This window comes from Anser brachyrhynchus, assembly GCF_964034855.1.
Source record: "Anser brachyrhynchus genome assembly, chromosome: 19".
Taxonomy (NCBI): Eukaryota; Metazoa; Chordata; class Aves; order Anseriformes; family Anatidae; genus Anser; species Anser brachyrhynchus.
The window spans coordinates 9748082-9771307 of record NC_137712.1 but is presented as its reverse complement, the minus strand read 5'-3'; the positions used below and the strand labels follow the sequence as shown (position 1 = coordinate 9771307).

Genomic DNA, 23226 nt, shown 5'->3' with positions numbered 1-23226 from the left:
TGAGGGTGCTGGGGTGGCTTTGTCCCCGTGTCCCAGCTGCTCAGCCTCGGGGACACAGGATTTGGGATTTGTCCCCCTCCCCGGTCCTCGTCCTACCTGTCTCATGTGGATCTGGGCCCTCTGCTTGAAGACAGAGGTGCTGGAGACGTCGAACCGCTGCTGGAGGCCCTCCAGTTTCAGCTGGTCCATCTTCTCGTAGCACGACTGCATCTTCACCGGGTGGAAGGCCAGGTGGGAGAGCTTCTCCATGTACTGGGGACATGGCCATGCTCAGCAGGGCCGGGGCTGGCACACGCCACCCCACGCCTTGCCCAGCAGCCCGCACCACCCCACGGGCATCGTCCCCAGGCATCTTCTCAGCCTGGGGTCCCCCAGCTCCATCCCCATGGGGTCTGTCCCCGGGGCCGGCCCTGCCACCCCAAGCCCCATCCCGCTGACCCGCCGCCAGTGCTCACCTCCACCAGCTTCTCCAGGCCGCCCTCGTTGACGATGTTCATGTTCATGTCCGTCACCTCCTTGAAGAACACCTCCCGCACCTCGGCGAAGCCCTGGCTCGTGGGGGTCATCAGGGCCTCCAGGATGGAGGAGATGTAGGGCTGCACGTGGTTGCGGACACAGATCTCCGCCTTGGGGAGGACGAAGGCTGGGCAGAGAGCAGGGGTGAGCACGGCGAGGTTCCTCCGCCCTCCCAGCTCTGCAAGTCAGTCCCTAAGCCCCACGGGGAGCTACAGCCCTGGAGACTTCCAGGAGAAGTCTCCCAGACCCACAGGGCAAGGCAAAGAGCTCTTGAAGGTGGCCCTTGTTCTGTGTTGAACCTGTTCCTGCCCCACTGCCTTGCTTGGGGCTCGCTGCCCACCTTGCCCCCCACCTCCCACATCCCCCAGCTCCCTGAGGAGTGCAGGTCTGTGTGTGTGCTCGCTTGGCACCTGCCCCGGGCTGTGCCAACAGGAGCTACAATGCGCCCAGAAACAGCAGCACCTTGGCAAAACGTCCCACCAGGAGCTGGTCGTACGTGCACGCGCACCTACACGTCCACACGTGTGCACCTACACATCCACGCGTGCACAGCCCCCCCTGCGCCCCGTCCCCCGGGGCTCACCTCGGATCTTGCTGGACAGGTGCTCCTTGGAGGTGATGATCTGGTCCATGTCGGTGCGGATGGTGCTCTCCATCTGCGCCTGCTCCACTTCGCACTTGGCCACCATGGCGTCGTACTGGGCCTTGGTCTGCTCGTAGACCATCCTGTACACGGCATCCGAGATCTGGGGAGGGACAGGGGGGTGCCAGCACCCAGCTGGGTGAAATGAAGCCCCCGGCGTGTACAAAGCCACGGGAGGTCCCCGAGCAGGGGGACACCGGGCACGACTCAACCCCGCAAGCCCCACGTGGCTGCTGGAGCTCCCTGTGAAGCCAGATGTTGCGATTTTGGGGCCAGCAGGCGGCAGGGCTGTCCTTCCCCTCCCTCCCTCGCCCTTCCCAGTTCTGCACATTCACCCTGGGCTGTGCCGTGGAGACCAGAACTACAGAAAAAGCAGTGTTTGTGCCTCCGTACGCTACCTCAGCAGCACATTACGTGCTGGGTGGAAACCCCGCTGGCCACAAGGCTGTGACGGGCAGCTCTGAAATGTGCTCAGCCTTTGGCAAGGTCCTGGGCTGGATTTAGCCTGCGCTGCCCTAAAAATGGCTCGCTAAATATAGCTGGGCTGGGCTTTGCTCGGGGGCCGGGCTTCTTCCCGTTTGCTTCCCTCACTCTGGGAAGCAGGGAGGGACGGGCAGGGCTGCGTGCGATGGCACAGAGGGGTGCCGGGGGGGGTGCCACCAGCAGGAAAGCCACCAGGCGCCCAGCCCGGTGGGACAGGGACTGACACAGTGCCCCAGTGTGGGGGCAGGAGGTTGTAGGGGGGTGTAGGTTTGGCCCCGGTGTCCCCACGGCCACCACCCGTACCTGGATCCAGGTCCGCTGGCGCTCCTGAGCCTTGCCCTTGAGCCGCGGGCCGATGGCGCTCCGCAGCTCCGGGAGCAGCTCCTCCATCACCAGGTTACTCAGCACCTGCGAAGGGAGGAGGCGTTGGAGACCCCGCCCGGCCCCACAGACCCCCCCCAGCCCAGGGACCAGCCCTCACCTGGCTTTGGTTGCCGCAGAGCATGTCCCAGGTGCCGTACTGCTCCTTGGACTGGCGGTACATGCGGACGGCGTCGGTGAAGGCTGGGGCCTCCACTTTGGAGTCCTCGGAGATCCCTGGGGGGCGAGGGGGGGAGCGGGCGAGTGAGCAGGGCAGCCTGGGGACCAGGGGGAGCCGCTGGCAGCATCCCCAGCCTGCCATCACATGTCCCCCACGTCCCCAGGGCTGTTGCACAGAGCCCAGGACTGTCAGTGGGGCTGGGGGAGGCCCTGACAGCTCCCCAGCTACACCAGGGGTCAGGGGGGGCTCCCACAGATTGGGAAGGAAAAGGGCAGGAAAGCACCCAGGAGAAAAAGGCTCGGCAAGACCAGGGGATTTTATGCACCGTGGGGGTTCAGCGAGCCCTGAAGCAGGGGCACAGCAGGTTCAGGGGGGGCTCTGCAAGCCCCAGTGGTGCCTGGGGGCTCACCAAGCCCTGCTGGCACAGCAGGAGAAGGGGCTCAGCAAACCCCAGTGCTGCATAAGGGACTCGGGGGCTCGGCGAGCCCTGAAGCACGGCAGAAGCAGGAGCTGAGCAGGGCAGGGGGCTCTGCAAGCTCTGATGGTGCACGGGGACCTGGGGGCCCTGCAAACCCCAGGGGCACAGCAGGGGCAGGGGGTTCGGTGGATCCCAGTGGTGCACGGGGACCTGGGGGCCCTGCGAACCTCCTTGGAGGATGGGGCCCCGGGGTGCCCGGGCCGCGCTGGAGGCAGGGGGGCCCCGTGGGATGCGGAGCAGCAGGGGAGGAGGAGGAAGGCGCTGGGCGGCGGGGATGAGTCACGGCAGCGCCCGGCGGGGAGGCGCAGCAGCAGCAGCGGCATGCTCCAGCCGGTTCTGCTGCCCCCGGGATGTCAGCGCCCTGATTCACCCCGGCGTGGGGCTGCCACGCAAGGGGGGGGCACAGATGTCACCCCCTGTCCCCTGCTGCCACGTCCACAGACCCCAGGGAGCGGACAGGACGGCCCGGAGCCACCCGCCCCACGCGCACCCTGCCCAGCCCCGGGAGCGCTGGCGCTGTGCCGCAGCAAGGCTGGGTGCCTGCAGGAAAAGGGAACAGCCCTGGGACACCCCCACAAAGCCCTCACCCTGCTAAACTCCATGCTAAAGCAGAGAGCAGCGAGGGTAAAGGTCCTCGGTGCTGGCCCTGCACCCTTGCCTTGCAGGACCCCCCAGGAGAGTGACCTGGGCTTGGTGACAGGGGCAGGAGGGACCCACCACACCCCCGGGGCAGAGGTCCTGGGGAGCCTCAGCCAAAGCTGGCTTTGTCCCAGCAAGGGCAGCCCCGGGCTGTTGGCGTCTTCCAACACACAGGGATTTTTTTTTTTTAAGATGATCGCTTTTAACTCCCAGCCTAAGCAGCTTTTCCTAAGGGACAGCTCGAGACGTGGGGAGAAATCGGAACCGCTGTGAAAGCTGGAGTCTGGCCCTTGCTGAGCGCCGAGCGGCGGCTGGGCTCACCCAGCACCACGTCGGTGTCCGGGATGGGGTGCAAATGCCAGGCCTGGGACCTCTCCTGGCAAGGCTCCCACGGTGACGTGTGTCGGGTGCTGGGCACCAGGAGCGATGCTGCACCCAGGCCAAATGGGGCGGGGGTCCCGCGGGTGCCCAGGCTGTGGGGCACGACTCTGCACACCCCCGACGAGGGGTGACATCGCTCGTCCCCTGTCCTTAGGGAAGAGCTGGTGTTACAAAAATCCAGAGACTTGTAAGGGGAGGTGAAACTTCCCACACTAATCACAAGCGGAGGCAGACACGGAGCCTCTAATTTGGGAAAAAGTTGCTCAACAGCAACAAAAGATCTTTCATTGGATTTGAAACAGTATCCGAAACCTTGCGAGAGCAGCGGCGGGCAGAAATCTGGAGCTGGGGAGGGAAGAAATGTCTCACAAAGAAAAACAGCCTGCAAAAATCAAGAAATCCACCCGAGCAGATCCCTTCCTGGGCCCGTGCCCGTGTCTGTGCCTTGTTTCGTCTCCAGCTCAGGAGGAGGAGAGGGTCCAGCAGCACAGCCGCAGGGACGGCTCCGGCAGCTCCACCGGGGCTCACGGCTCTGCCTTCACCCGCTCAGAGCCTGGGCGGCCAGGGGGGAAAGGGGAAAGCTCAAAATAAATAAAAGCTCAAAATAAATAAATCAGCCCCTGAGCCCGGACATCCCTGGCTCACGGAGGGCGCACGGACGTGTTCTGGAGCAAGGAGAGCCGAAAGGAAGGGAAAGAGCAAAGCACTCGGATTTCAGCTACCACGGGGGGATGACAGCCCACACTGGAATTCAGGCTCTGCACCCACCCTGTGGCTCTGCCCCTAAAATATCGGGGCTATGAGCACCTCCCGGGAGGGAAAGGTGCCTCGCCGGCCGGGCAGGTGGCTCCTTGCTTGCTACACGGAGCAGGCTGCAGGGCCAGCGCCTCCTTCCCCAGGACGCCGCTCGCACCGCGCAGCCCTGGGGCTCGTCCCAGGCACGGCTCAGCAGGAAAATCGTCTTTCCCTGCCAGGGTATCGGTGGTGTGGGCGCCCGGCCCTGCCTGCCCCGGCTGTCCGCAGCCCCTGCCCGAAAGCTGGTGCCGGCGGAGAGTGGGAGGAAGGAGGGCAGGACCTGGTGGCCTGCAGTTTTAATGACTTTAATTGCCAAATATTTTCTGCCTCGGGGTGGAAAATAGTCATTAGGGCTCCCCACACCGGCGTCTCTCCAGCTGGCTCCACGCTGGCTCTTGTCAACGCTGGTACAGGCGTTGTGCTCCTCGGGGACACGGGGCCGTGCCGGGTGGCCGGAGCCCCCCGCTCCCACCCTCACCGGGGGTGAGACACTCCCCAGCTCCCAGCCAATTCCCCCTCTTCACCCCAAACCGCCCCCTTAGGGCCAAAAAGGGACCGCTGCAGGGCCCCCAGCACCCCGTCTGGAGGCGGCCACCCCCCCGGCCAGCCCCCAGCTCACCGTTGTTGCAGTGCCGCACGCAGTCCTGGAAAACCGCCCCCCACTTCTCCTGCTCCTTGCCCGTCATCACGCAGAAGTAGTAGTGCCGGGCGTAGGGGTGCCAGAGGATCAGGGGGAAATCCGTGGGGCACTTCACGATGGGGGCGTTCCCTGACTTGGGCGTCACGCCTGCGGGGGGAAGGATGCTCTGAAGGGGCAGGGGGTGGCCGTCCCCCGGTCCCTTGCCCCTCTGCGCCCCAGGGCTTTATTAGGGGCAGAGCATCCTGACGGAGGCAGCTGCTGTGCAGGCATCTGCAGGGCTTCGTGATCTTATGAAAGCAAACGCCGACAAACCCAGAGCATGTTTCCTGCCGGGGAGGTGTCAAGGCTCTTCCTCAAACTGCCAAGGCCAAGCACAGCCCCGGGGGACGGGGCTCTGTACCACAGTACCCGCGCAGATGGGTGCTTTGCCTGGCAGGGGTCAGGATGTGGGACTCCCCGGAGCTTCTGGGGGTGCAGGAGGGGCACACGAGACCCCTGGGCTCCTCCAGAGCCTCTGCCACAATCCCTCTGCCTCCCTGTGGGAGAGCAGCACGCTTCACCCCACACCCCACCAGGGGGGACCACGGGGCCCTTCTCCCTCCCTGCAGCCCCCCAACCCCAACCCCTCCCCTCCCCAGGTGTCCCCACGGGGTTCTCAGCAGCGCAGGGACCTTGGGGACCCCCGAGTGTCCCTCATCGCCCCGCAGCCCCCACTCACCAGGCAGGCTGCTGCTCACCAGCTCCAGGTACTGCTCCACGGAGGTGAGGACCTTGTAGCCGGCGCTGTTGATCAGCACGCGGGGCGGCAGCTCCCGCTCGTAAGCCTGAGCAGAAAGAGCTGGTGAGTGTGGGGAGGACTGGGGGGGGGCACAGCACGGCACCGTGGCTCCATTCAGGGCTGCACCCGTGGGAGGTGGCCGAGAGGGTCCCCGTCCTCCTCCGTCGGGGTGCAGGGGGGAAGAAACGCTGCGTGTTCAGGGGAGGGCTTTGAGACACCAAGGGGCACCGGGAAGCATCGGGGATGATCTCGGGGATGTCCAAGCCCAAGCATTGTCCCTGGGGAGGGCAGGACGGGAGCAGAGGGGGGACATCAGGTGCTCTGAGCACCCTGAGCTCGCTGCCCCCCTGTCGGGAGGCGATGCCGAAGCCGGGGCGTCCTCACCAGTTTGTTCTCGTAGAGCACCAAGCCGTAGTTGTGCGGCACCACGCAGAAGCGGTTCCTCCACTTCTTGTTCTCCTCGATGTACTGGAAGAGGTTGCCCGAGTAGATGACGTGGTCCTCCAGCGGGACCTGCCGGGGGGAGACCCGCGGTGACCCGGGTGGCAGGGACAGGGGCTGCCAGGAGCACCCCCCCGTCGTATCCCAAATCCCAGTGCCCAAACAGTGCCTCGGGGCAACAGCCCGGCTGAGTGCCCGCTCGGACCGGGGCCTCCAGAAGTCCTCCCAAACCTAAATTGTTGTGATTTCCCCCACCTGAGGCAGGAGGGGGCACGTACAGCCCGACTGCAGGTGATGCTGCAACGTCCCCAGAAGCAGGGGACGGGGCAGGGGGGGGACACCCTGCGTCCCCCGGCCGGGCACCCCCTCGCTGCCTGCCCAGCGCCTGGCAGCGTGCGCAGGCTGCCCCGACACCATCCCAAAGACAGGCGCGCTGAGCCGGCCAAGAATTCGTCCCAGGAATTTTTATGACCCCAGGAGTATAAACAAGAGCCAAGAGCTCTCCTGGCGGTGGGAGCGCTCCGCAGCTGCCTCTCCGTGGTGGCCACCCAGCACTCACCGTGGTGGCCACCGGGAGGGACCAGCAGGAGCAGGACCCCGGTGCCGGACACTGGGCTGGCACACGCTGCCTCCCCCTGCCCAAAGCACTTCCCGAAGGAATACGGGGAGAGGGGAGGAGAGAGCAGGGAGCAAACCCTGCGGGGGGAAGCAGCTGGTGGTGGCAGCCCTAACCCAAACCCGGCGGGGATGGGGACAGAGAAGGGCCAGCAGGGCCAAGGGGACGCCAGCTCCTGGAGCCCCCACCAGCAAACGACGGGATTGTCCCGCATAAACCAGCTCGTGGCCACCAGCAGCCCTGAGCACCATCCTGCCCATCCTGCCTCACCGAGCCGGCCCCGCACACCCCCGGCAAGTATTTGGGGCACGCAGGTATGTGCCGAATTGCTAGGAGGGGCAGGGAGGTGGCGCTGAGCGTGCCGGGGGAGGGCGAAGGAGGGTGCTCGGGGACAGCTTCCCAGGGGCTGGTCACGTCCCCACGGCCTGACACCAAACGGGAGGTGAACGTGGGGCCTGGGCTGCCGGGGGTGGCACGGGCTGCTGGGGGCACCGAGGGCAGAAATATTTGTGGCCTACTCTGGTCACTGCTGCTCCTCGCCAGCGCTGCAGGGGACCGAGATGCGCTTGGCACCGTGGCCCAGATGTCCCCCTCCGGGCCACCAGCTCCTGGTAGGGCTGTGGGAGGTGCTGCTAGGCACTGAGGTGGCCAAAAAATGAGAAGAAAAATAATATTAAAAAAAAAAAAACAAACAGCTAGAAGACTTCTATCCAAGGAGAGGGAGGACACCACCTTGCATCCTGACTTCCACAGCATTTTCAGCAAGTTGGGGCAGCGCCCAGCCAAGCTGGAGGACACGACTCCCCGCTCCTCGGTGACCCCAGACCCTGCCCCAAGCCCCAGGGTGCCTCCAGCTCCCACGGGGACCCCACAGCTCCCACCCAGCTCACCCTGGGGGCACTCGTGGGACCCCCAGTCATGTTCCCCCCTGGCTATCCCTTCTGGCTATGGGCTGTGCGGGCGGTGAGGCAGAGGGGCAGCCAGGGGGGCTCCTTGCAGGAGGACCACCCCATTTACACCCCGGTGCTGCGGGGCCGCACTGTGCCCCCGGCCTCGCCGCTCGCTGCCGGTTTTGATCGTTCCTGGGCTTGGTGCAGAGGCCTTCGGGAGGCACCACCCGGGGAAGGCAGCGGCCGAACCGCGATGAACCCGAGCGGCTCCTCCCTGCGGGCGCCAGGCTCCCTGTCCCCGCTCGGGAACGCACCTCCACACCTTCCCTGCGCCCGGCACGCCCCGTGCCCGCTGTTGCGACACCCGCGCAGCACCACCCGCACCGGTCAGGACAGCCCGGGAGCTGTCACCTCCTGCTGTGCAGGGACTGGCGGCCCTCGGGGAGGGCCGGGACTTGTCCCGGTGCCCGGGGTGGGGTGCTCCCCTCCCGAAAACAGGCGGTGGATGTGCGCTCCCGCAGGTCGGCGCGGAGGACAGCCAGCTGCTGTGAGCTCGTTGATGCAACCCCCGGGTTGCTCCAAAAGGCGTTGAGCAAGGCAGAGGGCCGGCCACGCCTGCGGCCCCGGCCCCGCTTGCTTTCAACCCGCAGCCACGAATTCCCCCTGCTCAGCACCAGGGGGGCCGAGCCCCCACCCCCAGGGGATCAGGGCACCCGCTGCCCCAGGCCGAAGGGGCGCAGGAGCCGGGATGCTCAACGCCGCCTGCCTACACCCGCCTGCTCCCAGGGGCTTTGGGTGCTTTGGGACCACCCTTCCCAGCCGGGAGAGGCGTGCGGGTGCCCACAGCTCCACGTTATGTGCTGGGCACCCTGGGCCAGCAGGGATCTGGGAACCCCAGCAGATTTCAGCCAATTTCTCCTTTCCACACCCCTTTTTCAAGGGGCTCTGGGAAACACACTGCGGCTTCGCTGATGGCAGTGAGGTCTTCTCCTCGCCAGCCGTGGTAACACCAGGGGAGGGAGAGCCGCGGGGGCCAGGGCAGCACCATGCAGGGAAGCCGGGGACCCCACGGCACTGCCCCAGCCCCAGGCTCTGCAGCAAAAACCCCAGTGGTGATTTCGAGCAGCCCAGCACAAGCAAACCCGAAAGCTCTCCAGGCATCCCCACACGTCCAAACCAGCTCCTTGTAGCAGCACAGGGCGATGGATGCATTTCCGGGAGGATTTCCTCCCCCCGCCCCCAGTGCCCAGCAGTAGGGGAAGGGCAGCCCAGCACACCCGGCCGTGCCCCGCATCCAGCAGCCTCGCTCGGGGATTTATTGGGCACGAGCAGTTCCCAGGAGCTCCTCGGCAGCCAGGAGCACCTCCAGCCAGCCTGCCACAAACACGTCCACGCTGGGCTGCAGCCCAAAGCCAGCCTCGCCCTGTCACTGGGTGTGTGCTTGTTGCACTGATTTGAGAAGAAAACCTTCCCGGAGAGCCCCACGGGCTGGAGACCCCGTCCACCACCTTGTCCTGGGGGTTCCTCTCCCGGCTCTGTGGTGCCCCCATCCCTATGGGGCTGCCCAAAGCAGGGGGAGGAAGATGCGGCTGTGCCTTCATCCCTGCCCAGGAGGATGAGGCCGGGCTCTTACCTTGCGGTGCAGCAGCTGCGCCTGCGGCCCCCCGTTGCCTTCAATCTCATAGCGGACGCTGTTGAAGAGCGCTACGCCGTACTGCTCCTTGTAGCAGCGGGCAAACTCCCCCAGCACCTTCCCGGTCTTCTCTGCAAGGGGAGAGCAGAGGAGGGGAGAGTTAGGCTGGGGCTGGCATCGGGCACCCCGTGCTCCCCACCCCGTCCTCCTCCCGCCGCCCCAACCCCTGCGGGCTGTGCCCTGGGGACCCATCCCCAGCACCGGGTCCTGATGGGGGCTGCAGCAGCTCTGCCCCCCACGTGGGGCAGCCCCACAAAGCGACCCCAGGCTCAGCTCTGCTGGGTCCCTGCCGCGTCCCACATGGCACGTTTGGGCACGTTTGCAGCTTCACACCTGGCAGGCGCTGCCGCGGTGCCCTCGTGCCCACAGGAGCAGGGTTCAGCACGAGGCCACCGCCGAGCCCGCTGCCCTCTGCCCTCCCCGGCCAGCCCAGGGACTCACTCGGGGTTAGCGCAGTCTTTTTTTGGCCCTTAATGTTAATGCCACGGATTCCTCTCCCAGGCAGGAAATTCCTGACATTAAGCTGGTTCCGGCACCGCGGCGCTTCCTGCGCATTGTGCAGCCCCGCTGCAGCCCCGCAGGAAGGGCTGCGCCTTTGCCCCCACGTCGGCTGCCTGGGAATGGGGGGCAACCCCCCCCTGGACCCCACGCTCAGGGTGGGACCTTGCTGAAACGCCCAGGACCCTGTGGTACCCCCATAAGGGACATCACACGGAGGTGCTGGGCAGCTGCACGCTCTGCAGGTGGAGATGCTCGGGGCCGTGCGTGCTGCAGGGGACAAGACAACCCAAACAGTGTCACCCCCCCCGAGAGGTGGGGACCCCCACCACAACCCCCTGCAGAGCAAGCTGAGCACGAGGTGCCCCTTTGCACCCCACCATCACTTCATGCATGAGAGAGGACGTTGCAAATCCGCCCCCAGCGGCAGGGACCGTGCTTTCCAAGCCCTGAGGCACGCAGCCACGGCTGGGGGTGCCCCCCATGGGGCTCAGGAGGCTCCTTCACCCACCCCAAAGCCGCCGGCCCCCGCAGCCCCCGCCCTGCCTGACCTCAGCACGCAGGAATCTGGAGGTGCCCGAGGGACTCCCACGGCCTGATTCATCCAGGGCCCTGGCACAGCACCCGAAAGCCAGCCCCGTGCCACCCGTGCTGCTCTGGGGAGGGCACGGTGGAAGCAGCGGCTTCCTGCCGGCACGACACCCTGCCCCACGGGCACCCTGCCCCACGGGCACCCTGCCCCACGGGCACCCTGCCCATCTCCAGACTCCTTCTGGGGCTCTTCCGCAGCAAACCCCACCGCAAAGCATCAGCGCTTTGGGGAGAGACTTCCAGCAAAAGGGCAACTTCCCCAGAGCTCCCCCGGGCGCACGGGGACTCGGGTTGGAATTTTGCTCAGCTTTGCCCCGGTTGTACGATGTGGAAATGGCCGAAGCTGCCTGCACCCACACCGGGCTGCTCCGGAGCTCCGGCGACGGCAGCGGGAGCGACGCTGCCCCTGCATCCCCGGCGCGGGAGCCAGCATGACGCTGGGTGCACGAACCCAGACAAAACAGACCCTGGCAGAGCCCGGAGCCTGCGGCGGGAGCCAAGATCCTCATCCAGCAGCGGCCGCCAGCCGCGCCGGCGCGGAGCAGCAGCTGGCTCCGGCACGCTGCAGCTCCCCGCGGCACAGGAGGGGACGGGGGCAGGCGGCGCAGCCCGCGGGAGGTGCTGGCACCGCCAGGACCACAACGGCAGCGAACGCCGGCACGTTTGGGGCTCGGCTGCCACCCAGGGCGCTCCTTCCCCTGGTGTCGTCAGCGCCGACGGTGCTGAGGCTGAAGCATCCCTTCGGTTTAAGAAAGTTTTTAAGAGCAAAGAACGAGGAGCCTGCTCGTACGAGCAGAGAAATTCCTCACCCCGGTTTTGGCATTTTCTCCTGGAAAAAGCCCAGCCCGCTGTTACTCCGCGCGCTGGTGTCCACTAGGTACTTCGGTTGCAACACGCGCCTCCAAAAATGTGTTATTTTGGCTGGGGCTCTGGGCAGCGATGTTGACAGCTGAGATTTAGAAGGACATTCTGAGGTTTCATTTCCTTTCAGTTCATGGGAAAAAAAGAGCCCTGGTCCCCCAGCAGTCGAGACGGCTTAGTCACTCATTCTTCTCTGATTAACAACGGGGCCAATTAGGAGGTCTTAAGTAAATGGGAAAGCAAAAGTCAATTACTTGCAGATACTGAAACAAAAGGTTCTCAGTCAAGTAGCCAAGAGCGCTGACTCTCCCCCAGCCCGGCAGCCCAAAAAGCCGCAGGCAGGGCGCACACGAGGGGCTCGGCATGGGGCTGGGGGCTGCTTGTGGTCCCCGAGGGGTGCCGGCAGCACCCCACTCCCTGCCCGAGCCTGGGTTCCTGCCGGGTTCGCTGGCACCTCTCATCAGAGGCTCCATCTGCTCCTCTGCCTCCGGGTTTCCCCTCCTTCCCTCCTTCGCTGCAGTGGCATCCTGATGACTAAGATTCACGTGGCGCCTTGCACGCCGAGATAAAGGAGCTCTGCAGCGCGCTGGCGTCCGCAAAAGGGCTCTGCGATGGGCGGCAGCAGCGGGACGAGGCAGCGGCACGAGGCTGGGCAGGGTGCCGGGACCCCACGGGGTGCCTGTGCTGGGGGGAGCAGCTCCTGGGGGGGGGGTGCTGCTGGCGGATCGCTGCCCCTCGGCAGCGCCTCGAGGAGCGAGGAGCACGGGGTTGCTGCTCCCTGCATCCTACCTGGGCTGATCTCGGTGAAACCGGCCCAGAGAGGCAGCTCCTGCCCAGCCCTAGGACCGGTCGTGCGGCCGCAGCAGCGTGCTGGGACCGGCACCAGCCCCGGGCAGTGGCACAGGGCTCGGGAGGAGGCTGGGGGTGGCCGCAGCCCCCGGGCAGCTCCTGCCACCGCCGGCACTCCCAGAGGTGTGTGCCGCTCCGGCCTCGCTCCGTCAGAGGGTTCACGGCCCGGCCACAGCAGCTGGGGCCAGCCCGAGCCCCTGGGCACCCGGGCGGGAGGCTGAGCACTGTGCCAGCCCGGCTGGGAAGGCAGCGAGCGGCCTGGGGAGAAGCCGGAGAGCAGAAGCTGCCTGCGCCGGGCACGTCTCCAGCACCACCGGCAGCCCCACGCACGCACACCCCAAAGCAGAAGTCAGCTCTCGGCCCGCCAGCCCCGTCACCGGGCACAGCCCAGCTCCGCACCTTCCAGAGCAAAGAAAAGGACAAAAAGCAACCAGGGGTCCTGGGTCGAGCCCGGAGGTGGCATCGCTGGAGAGTGGCACCAGCTCCAGCACCCTCAGCGGTGCCCGGCACTCAGAGCTTCAGCAGCACGACGGAGCCACAAGCAGCAGCCGGGGGCCCTCTGGAGAACCCAAAAAGCCCCTGCAGGCCCTCAGGGGACATCTCCGTCCCCACGGCCCCAAGCCCTTGGCTGCGATGCTGGTGAGGAGGCGAGCGCGGCTGGCTCCCGCACCGGGGCTGGCCCAAAGAAAGCTGCCAGCTCCTGGGGCCCAGCACCAGCTCCTGTGCCCCCTTCCTTCCAGCTCCTCACATTTTCCCTCTGCGTTTTGATTTTTTTTGTTGCTTTTGTGGTTTTTTTTTGTGCAACCACATCTGCAGCACCCCGTGCTCCCCACGCAGAGCCAGCGTTGCGCAGCGTCGCGGGCCCTCTCCCTCCTCACCACAAGGCCAAAAGGAGCCACGCAACGGGAAGGGAAGGGCCCGATCCTGTGCCAGCCCCACCAGCTCCTGCTGGCGCCCGGCAGACAGCGGTGCCTGCTGCAGCGCGCGGCGTGGGAGGGCAGGGCTGCAGCGTGCGGGGCCCCAGCGGCTCCTTCCCCTGGAAATCATGTGAAAATGAGAGTGATGCCTTCAACAGCCACCGAGTCAGCAGGTCTGGCTGCAGGAGGTCAGATCCTGCTGGGTCACCGCTGGCATCGGTGACCGCAGCCTGCAGCCGGCTGGCACGGGGACAAGGACAGGACGGGGCTGCGGATCCCCCCCCCCCAGCCATGGGACCCGCAGGAGCATCCCCGGCCCAGCAGGCACGGGGCGGAGGCACCCAGCCCCACAAGCTGTGCCCGTGCTGGCGGACCCCAAAGCCTCGCTGCCCCTATTGCTGGGCCTGGGGAGCCACCAGCGACACCAGCTCCAGCAGCCCAGAGAAGCTTCCACCCCTTATCCCCATCCCATTGTCGGCCCCGGAGCATCCCCCTTGTACCCTTCAAAGGCACGGCTCAGCTGGGACTGGAGGTGGGTTTTTTTTCCCCTCCCTGACTCATCAGGACCTTGTGCGGGCAGCCAAGTGTTAAAGCCTAACGGGAAGAGGGATGGGATTTAATGCCTCGCCGCACAGAGGTGCGCAGTGGAGCAGGGGGGGGCTCCAAAAGTCCGGTCCCCAGCCCCTGTTGCAGGTGGCGGGGACAAGGGGCTGCCCCCTCGGGGTCCCCCAGCACCTCCCCGGCAGCCCCGGCCAGCAGGGGACGAGGTGACGGGGGACGAGGTGACGTGGCCACGGCTGCTGGCGTGCCCCTGTCCACACACACAGAGGCTGACAAATGCGGGCGGGAGCACTGCCCCGAAACCTCCCTCCAGCCCACATCCCGTTTTGCAAGCCCGGAGCCCCATATCCCTTACGGCAGATGCAGCCTTCAGGGGCCGCGGCCGCCCTCTCTGATGTTATCTGGGGGTGCTGGGGGGTGCCCGTGGGATCCCGGCCTCCCCCGTCCCCCCCAGCTGCGACGAGGAGCGGGAGCAGCAGCAGGGAGCACGGGGCACGGAGGAATTCCCCCCCAGCTCAGGGTTAAAAATGAGACATAAAAAAAAAAAAAGGAGACAAAAAGGCTCATTGAGCCCGCGCCCCGGGCCAGCTGAGCCGTGTCCCCCGCACGGTGACGACAGCTCTCCTGGCTCTGTCCCCGCGCACGGCCTGAGTCAGCAGCGGCCCGAGGAAAGCCCCGGCGCTGCGCAGAGCCCGGCGGGGCCGTGCCACCGCCTGCGGTCCCCTTGGTGGTGTCCCCAACCCGGCAAAGCCCCCGCGGTGGTGGTAACGGCCTGCGGGACGTGCCGGTGGCGGGGAACCCGTGATCACCATGTGCCAGCCCGGCCATGGCGCAGCCAGGCTGCTGGGGCAGGAGTTAATTGCTAATTTAGCCGGTAAATGATTAGCGAGCCGGGAAGGGGTGCTGGCGGGGAAGCGTAGGCTCCCAGGCCAGTGACAGGGACGTCCCCAGCCCGGCCAGCTTACACCTCCGCCAGGCGAAGAATGGACGGAAGCCGCCTTCCAGGCGGACAAACAAAGCCAAAGCAGCAGCCGGGCCCCCCCTCGCCCGCCAGCGGCCCCCCGGGTGCGGACGGGGCTGCTGGCAGCCGGGGCTGTCCCCACCACGGCTTTCCCACGCCGCCCTGCCCGCACGTCCTGTCCCACCGCCCCGACCCTTCCTGCGGGACAATGGGGGCCCCCCCGGCCCCCCCGGTTGGGGGTCCACCAGGGGACACCGCAAGGAGGTGGTGGAAGGGCAAAGGGGGGCCCAGGTCACCCCCCGGTGCTCCAGCGGTCCTGCACCGTGGTCCGAATGTGCCCAGAGGTGCCTCGCTGCCCTTTGGGCACACTTCCTTGCCCCAGATCCTGCTGGTACACAGCCAGCGCGTCTGGGCATGCCCACAGGCACCGGGTGCCCCCCCCCCGGGCACCGAGTCCCCCACGGCACTGAGCGCCCCCGCCGTGCCACCAGCACCGCCCTCTGGCTCGCAGCTGGGCACAGGGCAGGGCAGGATCGTGTCCGAAACGAGCTGTTAGCAAAAAGCAGCAGGGCAGCCTCAGGACAACAGCACCCAAGGGATGGCGCAAGAGGAGGCTGGGGCTCCGCGCTGAGCCGGGGCAGAGGCACCGACCTCGGTGCCACGCCAGGAGCAGGGGACGATGCTCCGAGACGAAGCAGGGGACGACGCGCAGGCCCCATGTGCGTGCCCGCGCCCTGCAGCGTCACCGCCGACCCTAAGGACTGCCCGGCAGGGCTGGGGGCTGCAGCAGGGCCAGGGGTGCCCCCCAGGAGCAATGCGAGGGCGTCTCGTCTGCTTAAATCACCCTGCACGGCCGCCCCTGAAGGGTTAAGCCCAAGCCCGACGTGTTTTGGGAATTCAGCTCCCTGCTTCCACCCAGAGAACACAAAGTGCTCCGTGGGGGCCCGACTCAGCCCCAGCACAGCATCCCCGCTGCGGGAGGGGGTTCCCAGCACGATGGAATGGGGGGGCTCAGGCACCAGCTCCCCAACACAAGAAGGGGGGCAGAACAGTGGGGTGGCTGACCCGGGGTGCCGGCATCTCCCCTCTCCTGGACCAGGGGAGGCTGACACCAGCTCAGAGGGGTGAGAGGTGGTGGGACACCTCCGTCCCTGTGCCCTCAGCCCTGGGGCAATCGGCCAGCCCTCGCTCCCCCAGCCTCTTTCTGCTCGAGGGCATTATCAGGATTTAGATTAAGTTTATCCGGAGCCAGCTGGGGAACAAACAGAAGGCGGGGGCTGCCCTCCCCAGCTCTTTGTTCGCTCTATCACCGGGCTGCACGGCTCCGTGCTCGGACAGGCCCCGCGCCGATAACCCCGGTGGGACGGGCTCTCAAACCACGCCGAGTATTTTGGGGGGGGTAACGAACACCCTAAAAACCACACGAGGCGACACAGCACGGGACGAAGCAGGGCCGCGGGGATGCACCCAGCCCCCGCGTGCGCTCCCTCGCTGGCAGCGCCGGTGCTGAGCTCAGCCCTGCTCGCCCTCTGACTCACGCGCTTCTCGGGAAGGGTGAGAAGGACGGGGGCTGAGCAGCGGGAAGGGATGAGGCAGCACAGCCTCGGAGGAGAAAGCAGCTGGGCTCAGCGCCCTGCTGGCTCGTGCTCAGCCCCCGGGGGAGCAGCACCCGTGGTGCCCAGGGAGCCAAAACCCCAACCCAGCCACCCAAACGGGGCACAGCGCGCTGCCCGCGGGGACACGGCTGTCCCAGAGCCACCTCCCCACCCCTCCAGGTGCTCCCATCCCGGCTGCTGGCGGTGCTGCCGCTCTCCCCGGTGTCCCCAGGGCCGTGGCACGGCAGCCCCTGTCCCTCGGTGTCCCCCCCAGCCCGGTGCTGTCCCCGCGGAGGCTGTGCCCTCCCCGTCCCTCGCAGCGCCGCGCCCAGCCGGGTGCTTTCCCAGCGGCGCTCCCAGCTCAAAGCAAACAAACCTGCGCCGAGCGCGTCCGCAGGACGAGCCCCAGCACACCACAAATCCACGGGGGAGAGACCGAAACGGCGAGCTAAGCACGGCCTAGGAACAGCCTGCCGGACGCCGTGCCGGCACCGTGGGATTTAGGGCAGAGAGGGGCTTGCACCACCCCTGCTTCGCGTCCTCTCCTTGCCGTGTCCCCAGCCCTGTGCACGGTCGAAGCACCGGGGGTCTGCAGGGGCCGAATCAAGCCCCTTGCTCTATCTGTGCCCCCCAACCACGCCGCGGAGCCCCGTGGAGCAGCCCCCCCAGCAGGTCAGGGTGCAGCCAGCCCGATGGGGAGGGCTCAGCGCCCTGGTGGGAGCCGTGTTGTTGGTGTTGGTGGGAGCCGCGTTTTTGGTGGGAGCTGTGTTTTTCCGCCCCACAGATGCCTGCCTCCTGCTGCTACCCAGGAACTGGGCCGCTCCGGCTGCGTGTAAGGAATGTGCATTTGAATAACAAACAGCGTCCAGGGCCTGTCCAGGGCCCCTGCCTGTCTTGGGAAAGGCGGCGGTGGCCGGGCTGAGCCCAGGGCTGCAGCACCGAAGGCGTGCGAAGCGCCTGCCCTGCCCCAAGCAGCCCCCGTGTGCCGGGGCAGAGGAGATCCCCTCCCACCCCGCAGCTTCGCTCCCACCCTGATGGATCCAGGCCCCCGCTGCCAGCGGGGAGGTGGGTGGAGGCCCAGCAGCCCCCCCACATCGCCCCTTTTCACCCTCCTGCTGCCCCAAGGCCCCAGGCACAGGTCCCGGCCCCATGTCCCACCGTCCGCTGGGCACCAGGACCAGGATAAAGCCCACCACCAGAGGTAACCGCGCTCCCTGACAGCCTGGCTGTCCCCACGCAGTCCCTGCAGGGTTCCCAGTCCCACCGGTGCCTGGCTGGGGCACGAGGGGTTGGGAGAGGCCCCCGCCTCGCCCCTCCCCACGCTGCTGCTCCACCAGCACCGGCCTTTCGGGATCGGAGTCACTCCAGCGTGGCGCAACCCCGGCCGGGGCTGAATCACCGCCACTGCACGCTGCGCTGCTCGCAGCACCCTCCGGGCACCCACGCAGGGTCCGGCGGCACCTGGGAGCCACCCGACAGCTCCATGGGGTCAGGAGGGTCCTGGGGTCCCCGGGGCAAAGGGACCTGCCCGAACGCGGGCATCCCCGCCCGCCTTCCGAGCGTCTCCAGGTGCTGGGGACAGCAGGAGGTGGATGGTTCTCGTTTGGGGACGTCCTGGTGGTCCCTTCTGCAGGTGGCAGTGCCCACCCGGGGACACGAGCAGGTGGCCCCCTCCTGCCCCTCGCCCAGCCCCAGGGAGAAGAGCTGGAGCTGGCCCGCTCCCAGTGCCAGCGGGAAACCCAATCCAGCACCGGGGGAGGAGACCGAACAAAGACTTTTATGTACGTCAAAGGGAAGAAAAAAAAAAAAAGAAGAAAAAAAGAAGAGTTATTTGAACAAAACAGCCCTCAGCCTGTTCTGGGCTCTGTCCCTGCGGCTGGAGAGTTTCCTATTCCCTGCCCGCGCCGGCTCCTCCGCGCCCCCACCTGCCCCACAGCACGCGGGGCACGGCCGCAGTGGGGCACCCGCCTGGTCCCGCAGCGAGGGAGGCGGTGCTCAGCCCCGGGCCCGGCCGGGAACAGCAGAAGGGCTCGGGGCGCTTCCCGTGGCCAGGCTGCCCCTGCTCCAAGAGGCGGTCGGCAGCCACCGCTCTGAGCAGTGATACTGGGGTCGCCCAGCTTCAGGGCACGTCCCTTCATCAGGGACACCCCCGATGGGCACCACGCGTGGCACTGGGCAGCGCTGGCAGCAGGGAGAGGGAGCCAGGATGAGTCCCTGTGCCCCTGGCAGCAGGTCCTGCCCCATGTCCCGTGCCACCTCCACGGGGACACCCAGCTCGGGGGCTGGAGCACCCCCAGCAGAGGGGTTTGAGTGTCTGGGGACAGATCCTGCCGGGGGCACGGGGACGGGCACGGTGCCCCACCAGCACAGCAGGGACCCGCGCTGAGCGCCACTGCCCTCTCCCTTGGAAAAGGGGGAGAAGGTGGAGTTTGGCTCCTTCCTCTCCCGCTCCGTCCTTGAGCAGCTCCGCAGGAAATCTGCTCGCAATCAGCAGCCCTGCTCCGGCCTTTCCTCCCCTTGGCTCCCCCGGCACCGGGCTCTCCGTGGGGCGCATCCAGGCTCGGGGCGAGCTGGGGGCACAGCGGTGCCAGCCTCGCCCGGGGGGTGAGGGCAGCGAGGAGCCCCCTGGGGCACTGTCTTGGGATCCTGCAGCCAGTCACAGGCTACTGTAGGAGGGATGGGGATGGGAAGGGGGCTCAGGCTGTCTCGGCGACCTGTGTCACCGTGTGTCACCTCTGCAGAGCCAGACTGGCAGTGGCAGAGCTGTGGCTGGGACCCCCGCAGGGATCTGGGGGCAGGAGGGAGGCAGAGGCTGGGGAAATGCCAGCTCTTGGCTGTGCGTGGTCACTGCAATGGGAGCAGGGGTGGCTGATTGCAGAGCTGGGACCCGGGGGAGGATTTGGGCCTGATCCGAGGACCCAAGGAGAGCTCTCGGCTGCAATCCAGGCCCAGCTCCTCCTGTCCCCGAGGCCGGGAGGGCTCCTGCCGCCTGCCGGCCCCACAGGCCCCCACAGCCGGAGCTGTCCCGTGCCCCGACACGCTGGCTCCGAGCAGCCCCGTGCCCCGACACGACGGCTGCGGGTGAGCCCCAGCACGCCAGAACCAGCCGTTCCCCGCTGGTGCGCGGCCCCGACATGCCAGGGGAGGTATTTACTCTGCGATGAAAGAAGACACGCACCGCGTTACGAGAAACCTCCCGACCTCCCCGGCTCCATCTCGGCACCCAGAGCCGGGGCACCGCAGGGCTTCGCCCAGCTCGGCCGCGTTTGGTTGCACCAACCCTGGGGCGAGGCGAGGGCTTGAGCCTCGAGACTAAACCCGGAGCCCTGGAGGTTGTCCGAGACCGGTGCAAAGAGACAAGTGTCGTGCTTAAGGAAGCTGCGGCCAGGCTCCTCCTGCTCGTGTCCCCCGGCACGCACGGCAGCCCCGGTGCTGCCAGCAGAGAACGAGGCTGCTCGCCTCGGGGCTGGGGATCGGCAGCTCCCGGTGCCCGGCAGACCTTGCCGAGCCAAAAAGCTGCAGGTCCGGCAGCACCGGTGGGGCTCCCTGTCACCTCTGCCCCAGCTGCGTGGGCTGGTGTCTGCAGGAAGTCCCATCTGGCCCCTCCCCAAATTAACAGCTGCTTTATTTAGCAATTAATGAGCTGGCAACTCCCCGGAGCTGCCAGAACAAGGCGTGAGCTCACCAGGACCCTCCCGGTGCTGCCACCCACCTGCCCGGGGGGCTCCGCAGGGTGCCAGGACCAGGGACCCCAGCCCCACGCAGGCACCCAGCTCCTGCCACGGCTCAGCCCTGCGCCCTCCAACATGAACCCCTCTGGAGAAGGGGATCGTGGGGATGAGTTATTTGGATATACAGGAGAGCTTCACCCAGGGCACCCATCCTGTGCCGCTGGGTACCAAGGACCTCGTGCCAGATCAGTAGGGCGCACAGGACACGGAGCCCCGCAGCTCAGCCAGCGGCATCCCTTCCTTGCCAGGAGCCCCAGCGGGAGCCTAGGTTGGGCTGGGTGACCTTAGGGGGCTTTACAACCTGTGAACCTTTTCCCTTCTGTGACCCCCCCGCTCCCACCACCTTCGTGTCCCCATTGCTGACGGTGCCCGCGCCGGGCGCCGTTGCGCAAGGAGGGGGGACGCAGTCCCTGCTCCAGCCCGTGCAGCAGGACGGGAACAAGTCCCCACCCACAGAGGGGAGGAAGAGGAGGAGGAAGGCAGCCAGAGGGTGTTGACAAACAAGCTTGGGTGACTCAGGCCGGGATGATGTCCTAAGGGAAGGCAGCAGAAGGAAGCCCTTACCGGTTCCCCTACCATCACAGCTCCCCAGCATGGGGCTGCAGAGACCTGAGGGGAACAGAGGCAGGAGCTGCCCGAAATCCACCCTGGTGTCAGCACAGCCCCAGCTTGCCCCGCTGGCACTAGTGCAGCGTCCCCAGGCATCCCTCTGCTCCCCGCATGGCTGCTCCGGCTGCAGGAGACCAGTGGAGCCACACCGCCGCCCCCTGCTCCCGAGGGAGCCCCCTGTCCTGAGCTGCCGACACGCCCGTCGCACTCCTCCAGCTCGTGACCTCCACGAGACATTGGCACCAGCCTCACCACTGTCTCAGCATGGCTTTTTACACCCCAGGTCCCTAGGCAGAGGGGACTGCCACCTCCCTCCTGCCTCGAGCCCACCTGCGGATGCTCAGACCTCTGCTCCCGGCGGGGAGGACGGATCCGGCGCAGGCTGTCACCTCCCCGCTGCTCCAGGGCTTGCTGCACACCCGGCCTGCACGATCCCACCGACCCCACTGGTGCGGGCGGGCTGCAGGAGGAGCAGAGCAAAGGGGCAGAGTCCAGGGAGCCCCCGTCCCTGCTGCAGGCAGGGCTCGCGCCCGCGCTGCCCCCACCCGGAGCCCGCAGCCCCCTCCCCAGCTCCGGGTGCCGGCAGCAGCAGCAGCAGCGAGCAGGCTGAGCTAGCAGGAAAACCCTGAGTTTTCCCCGCCGAGTTGCTTTGCATGCCTGACAGCAAGTCGTGCCTTGCCTGTCGGGTTGCGGCCCCTCCCAGCTCGCGAGGTTTCCCACCCCGCCAGGAGCCCGGACCTAAAGCACAGGGGTGCTCGGTGACACCGGCGGACCCCAGCCCCTCCTGGGGGTGTCCCAGGGCAAGTGCAGGTCCGCCCTCTTTCACCCTGAAACTTCAGAGCTGTAGCACGGGCTGGACACGTATGAGCACGAGCTCTATTGCACGGATCCGTGAAAAATCCCCTACAGCCCCCAGACCCCCCGGTGTGGGCTGAAACCCACCGGCACAGCGCTGGGTCCCCGCCAGGCGCAGGCGCTCTGCCTCGCCTTGCCAACGCCCTGGTTGTGCCCAGCAGAGCCAGACTGCTGCCTGGGCGCCCGGCCGGGCTTCTCCTCCTCGTGCTCTTCGGGGTTAAGACGGCGGGGATGCGCTCTGGCAACGCAGGACGTGCTTCGGGGCCACGGAGCGAGACCCGGCGCGGCGCAAAGCCCCGAGCCCCCGTCGCAAACCGGCTGCACCGAGCCTCGCAACATGAAAACCCACAGCTCATTAAGAGCTCTGCTTCAAAGCTCGCAAACCTGCTGGCGTCCTGCTGAGCCGCATACCACGTAAGCATTCCTGCGAGCCGGCCGCGGGGCCTGGCAGGCAGGATGGGCTCCGCCGGGAGCCCTCGGGTCCCCCTGCTCCAGAGCCGTGCACGTAGAAAAATCCGGAGAAATGATGGGGCAGAGCGACAGCCCTGAAGCCTCCTGGGGCCTCAAGACGTGCCACCACGCAGCGTCCCGCATGAAGCCGTGCTCCTCTGTGCCACCTGGCTGGGGGTGGCTTTGTGGGGTGCACGGTGCCGGTGCTTGGGAGGGGTTTGGAGAGGTTTTTTGTGCTTGTCTGAGCACCAAGGGGCCGGGAGGTCGAACTAAGGGAGCAAAGTGCCAGACCCCGGCCCCAGCTGGAGCAGAGCGAGGCACAGCACCCCCGGGGGTGGGGGGTGGGTGACCCCTCTTCTGGGGGTCACACGAGTCCCCGCAGGCAGCCCCAGACAGCCCCACGCCTGTGCAAAGGCCACCGCCCCGCGCCGGGCGGCACTAATCGGGCATCGCACGCTCGGCACGGCCGCCGGGGATCTCAATGGCCACATTGTCACCCTGCCCGGTCCCTGCCAGCAGGGCTCCCCCGGTCCTCCCCCAACTCCTGGAGCCCCTGGGACCCCCCCAGCACTGCCAGGGAAGGGAAAGTTTCTCTGCGAGCCCAGCACCAGCAAAACCCTTGGTGGCCGTGCTGACAGCCCGGTGTGCCAGCATCGCTGCTCCCCCCCCGCCCTCCTGGGCTCAGCCCCCGACCCCGTCCCCGGACCAGCACAGACACCCCGCACAGCCCAGCCTTTTATTGGGGTGCAGGCAGGCACTTTGGGGGTCCTGCCCCCCACCCCCCAAAAAAAACCCACAGCCGGGGGGCAGGCAGGACGTGGAGGGGGAGAAATGCAACGTGGTGCGTAGGGATTGAAAAAGTGGAAAAGTTTAAAATAAAGCTGGCGAAAAGTTGTTGGTTGGGGTTGGGGGGGTGGGCACGGAGTGGGATGGCGGGGGGGGGGCACCACGCGAATCTCGGTTCCCCACTGAGGATGGGAGGAGGCTGGGGGGGTGGGGGGGTCACTTTCGGGGGGCGCTCACCTGCGATGTGCTGCCGGCGGCCCTCGTCCAGGTGAGTGGAGAGCACATCGCCCATGGCGCCGGGGCGGTGCGGGGCGGTGCGGAGCGGTGCGGAGCGGTGCCCGGGGACGGGCGCTCAGGCGCTGCGGAGCCCCATGGCAGCAGCCCCGGCTCTGGCGGCCGCGGCGCTGCGGAGCCGCCCCCGGCCACTC

The 23226-nt window shown here is 67.0% G+C and overlaps 1 protein-coding gene across 1 annotated transcript in view; it reads right to left on the bottom strand.

The window, feature by feature from the left end:
- The window catches only part of NIBAN2 (niban apoptosis regulator 2), a 26872-nt gene extending 3646 nt beyond the window's left edge, over window positions 1-23226 (bottom strand). Inside the window, exons 1-10 of the mRNA XM_080561815.1 lie at window positions 23036-23226; window positions 9475-9605; window positions 6279-6407; window positions 5835-5940; window positions 5096-5263; window positions 2124-2239; window positions 1946-2050; window positions 1100-1262; window positions 456-643; window positions 97-252 (exon numbers count right to left, since the gene is read on the bottom strand). Of these exons, the coding sequence (XP_080417941.1) occupies window positions 97-252; window positions 456-643; window positions 1100-1262; window positions 1946-2050; window positions 2124-2239; window positions 5096-5263; window positions 5835-5940; window positions 6279-6407; window positions 9475-9605; window positions 23036-23090 (1317 nt within the window). The 5' untranslated portion in view covers window positions 23091-23226. The remainder of the gene's footprint in view (window positions 1-96; window positions 253-455; window positions 644-1099; window positions 1263-1945; window positions 2051-2123; window positions 2240-5095; window positions 5264-5834; window positions 5941-6278; window positions 6408-9474; window positions 9606-23035) is intronic.